We start from the raw sequence: 3,563 nt of genomic DNA, 5'->3' as shown, positions 1-3,563 counted from the left end.
GGAGGAGAGGCGGCAGCCAAGAGTCGCTGTGATTAGAAGAGCGGTTCCAGAACGGGCGGCCAAAATATACTGTGCCAAGCGGCCCCTGCGTGGCCGTAAATAGACTGGGGTCCTGGCCGACCAGGAATGAAATAACTTTACCGTATTTCGTCCAGCGCCGCTCATTTAAAAACATGCGCTTCCCATCGGCGCATTATGTGCCCAGATCCTATGTTCTCAAGATTGTAATCTGTGCAAGCTGTTGACAGTAAAAGGGCGGGCATTTTAAAAAGTGCTAGGATTCCTTAGCTGTTCGTGGGCTTTTTGAAATAAAATCAATTATTCATGGTGCTTAAGCCACATTATTTTGCATACTTTTCTCTACTGGGAGTAAAAATACGGCTTTCTTTTTCAACTGGGGCCTTCCTCCACTGACATATAAATATGTGGAACTTTTTTCCCCTTGTCATGTCTCCACAACGCCTTAATTTGAACCAGATTAGTTTAAATTGTGCATAGTGAACAGTGGTGAAGTATTTTTTTTCCTTATTCTGAGACCAACTAAATGTAACCTTGAAGTGTGCAAAATCTGTTAGGCTTTATCAACCGTTATCTTGCAGCAGGTTAGAAGCAGCATATTTAATGTTATAATTTTCTACTTAAGTCATGCAAAAGTTGGTCAGCAGTGGGGAATGGCATGTTATGGTGCTGCACATCTATTGTAAAGACTGCCCAGGTGACAGTTTTATGTTCAATGGTTGGATGATACTAGAAAGCACCATAAATCATTAGTGAGGAAATTAAGATTGCCTAAGATTAAATTTTAATATAGTTTCTACAGCTGTGTGTGCCTTTGAATCATTTTTTAAAAAATTCCTGCTGACTGCTCAGGAAAGTCCTGCCATTTGACTGCTTCCTAGGCTTGTGAGAGACGGACTGGCCCAAGGTCACCCAGCTCACTTTGGGCCAAGATAAGACTAGAACTCACAGTCTCCTGATTTGTAGCCTGATGCCTTAATTGCTGTATCAGACTGACTGGACTTGCCTTGATACTTTGAAGCAAAATTCCATCATACAGTAATCTAACCTCAGATACTCACCCAATGATTTTAATAAGAGCCTTGTAAAAAGAAAAGTATCTCCCTATTAGGAACCGTCTCAAAACAGTGTTTGAGCATTACTTGAAAGCTAATGTCATCCTACCCTTGTGTTAACATACTCCAAAACAGGATGAATTTTCACCTTAAAAAAAGGATCTCACAGGTTTGTGTGCTTTACAGTCTCATAATTGTAGAACATTATTTTAAAAAGATTTTGGAATTGCAATGAAAGGATAATACAAAAATATTAAAAATAAATATGCACCTGTACCTAGAATGGGCTAGTACTGGCTAGCATAGAGGTTTCAGTAGCCCAGTATACAAACCCAATAATAGTTGCAAGAACTTCATTTTGTTTGATGGGTTAAAGGCACAAATTGTTTAAAAAAAACATGTTAAAAGGGTTTATATATATATCCCATTGGATCTCAAAGCAAGGGCTCATGTTCAATTTAGCAAATGAATTCTGTTCCTAGCCCTATTGAACTCTTCGTATGATGCAGTTATGATACAGGATTCAGCTTTAATTAGCATATGAGTACTAACAGATATTACAGAAATCAGTTTGTCATGCAGAAACCTGTGTGTGTGTATTGTATGGGTAAATGGTATTGTTAAGAATAGAACTATCACATGCAACAGTAATGAAAGTTATAGATATATATACTATACATGCTGCTATGCACACACTTATATACATACAAATGCTTTTGGTCTGCATTTAAATAATATATAGTGCAAGAAAACATGATGCATTGACATGCCCATAATTAGATTAGCAGTCAAGTATAGTTGTGGCATGCCTAGGTTTAGTGATAAATTCAAGATACACCTGTAGGAAAATCTACAAACAGAAGATACAATGGATTATGATTAATAATCAATGCAATCTAACCAAATTGCATGAGCTAAATAAAAGTTTAACTTATTTAAAGGTTGGGAAATGTCTATTTCTAACTAGCAGGCCGACTTCAAACAATTTCTAATTTGAAGCAAAAAGAAAGTGTTCTAAGAAGATAGATAGATAGATAGATAGATAGATAGACAGACAGACAGACACATATACTGAACAGTTAAAAAATCATTCAGAAGCAAACTGATTTAAGTGAGTTCTTTTAATATTTATATTGTTTTATATTTTGCTAAAGTTATTAGTATTTTAAAGTTTTAAATCACCTTTGCAACCTCCATTACAATTGATTCATAATGTCATGAATCCATATATCTTTCTCTGATTGTGATGTGTCCACCAAATATACAATTGCTTTGCGATCCCATAGATTAGTCCCTTCAATAATTTTTTCCACCTGGGCCACTAGAGGTTTCTGCTCCACATGGTTTCGGAAGACTATTGAAGCTTCCTCTGACCACTGCTGCCATTCTATTCCTAGGGGAAAGCAGCAAAAAAGAAAATTAAACAAAATCATAAAGCATCACAGTAAGTTTTAAAAATATTTTAACCTGTATGCTCATTAAATGATTTTGAAGTTCTTAATTTGGAGCATGAAGGAAAATACATCCTTGCCAGAAAACTGGCTTTCCTGCATAATACTATAACTTTTATTCTGACTTGTGTGCAATTATGGTTAATTGATTTGGTCAAGAAACTGGAGAAATAATATTAATCAATAATGAGATACTGTACTATATATTTTAGATCAGTATTATAATGCAATATTAAGATGCCCATTGTTAACTATGTAAAGTACTTAAGAACAGCAATATATCTTGTGAGGGAGGGTCTATGTACATATGTGTGTGTATGCACGCATGTATGTGTGTGCATGAGTCAGAATGATGAACCTTATGAGAGTCATAATGTCACATACACATGAAAAGGGTTGAGCTTGCAAGGTGTTACTGCAATGTTGCTTTTGTCATTTCAATGAAAGCAAGATCTGGCAGACTCCACTGAAAATTATTTTCAGGAAAATGGAAAAATGGTTTAGAACATTGTTTATAGGAGCAGGACACAATGATCAAGATTATTATTTTTTTTGGCAAATGGTCAGATCATGAAATTCATTGGCCTCAAATGTGTATGTCTGTCTGTCTTGTTCAATGTTCTCACTTTTGCGGTCACTATTTTAATATATCAGAACAACATACCTGCAAGTTGGGCTGTTATGGCCTGAAATGGCAGCTCTCTAAACATATCCACAAGAGGTCTTATATTTTGGATGCCAATCAGCTCATGTTTACCATAGTCCAGCTCATACACTGTCACCAGTCCATTTGCCAACAATCCTTTTATTAACACTCTGTGCCATCTAAGAAACAAACAAGCAAAAAAAAAAAGAGGATAGGACTCTACTCACCTAAAATGGAATAAATAGATTCATAGAAAGTAAGGGGTAGACTTGATGCCTCTGAAAATACAATTCTTAGGTATTAAAGTATCAAAAACTCCTCTGTAACTCCCCAACTCCGAGCTGCTGACCTGGACCATTTGGCAAAAAAGAAAAAAGAAAAGAAAAACCTTGC

At 36.0% G+C, this 3,563-nt stretch overlaps 1 protein-coding gene across 7 annotated transcripts in view; it reads right to left on the bottom strand.

Moving 5' to 3' along the window:
• Positions 1–2,179: 2,179 nt before the first annotated feature.
• TDRD7 (tudor domain containing 7) overlaps positions 2,180–3,563 on the bottom strand; it is a 34,966-nt gene continuing 33,582 nt past the window's right edge. For 5 of the 7 annotated variants that reach the window (XM_034410792.3, XM_034410790.3, XM_034410794.3 and 2 more), the window contains exons 16-17: positions 3,189–3,349; positions 2,180–2,466 (exon numbers count right to left, since the gene is read on the bottom strand). In XM_034410792.3, coding sequence (XP_034266683.1) covers positions 2,270–2,466; positions 3,189–3,349 — 358 coding nt within the window. In that variant the 3' untranslated portion in view covers positions 2,180–2,269. Of the gene's footprint in view, positions 2,467–3,188; positions 3,350–3,371; positions 3,520–3,563 lie in introns of those variants that run through there. The other 2 variants (XM_034410795.3, XM_087886439.1) reach the window with 1 other exon arrangement.

Source organism: Pantherophis guttatus, chromosome 2, assembly GCF_059756535.1.
Source record: "Pantherophis guttatus breed Tessera chromosome 2, ASM5975653v1, whole genome shotgun sequence".
In the NCBI taxonomy this organism is placed as follows: Eukaryota; Metazoa; Chordata; class Lepidosauria; order Squamata; family Colubridae; genus Pantherophis; species Pantherophis guttatus.
The sequence above is the reverse complement of the archived record's forward strand: the minus strand, read 5'-3'. Positions and strand labels throughout refer to the sequence as shown.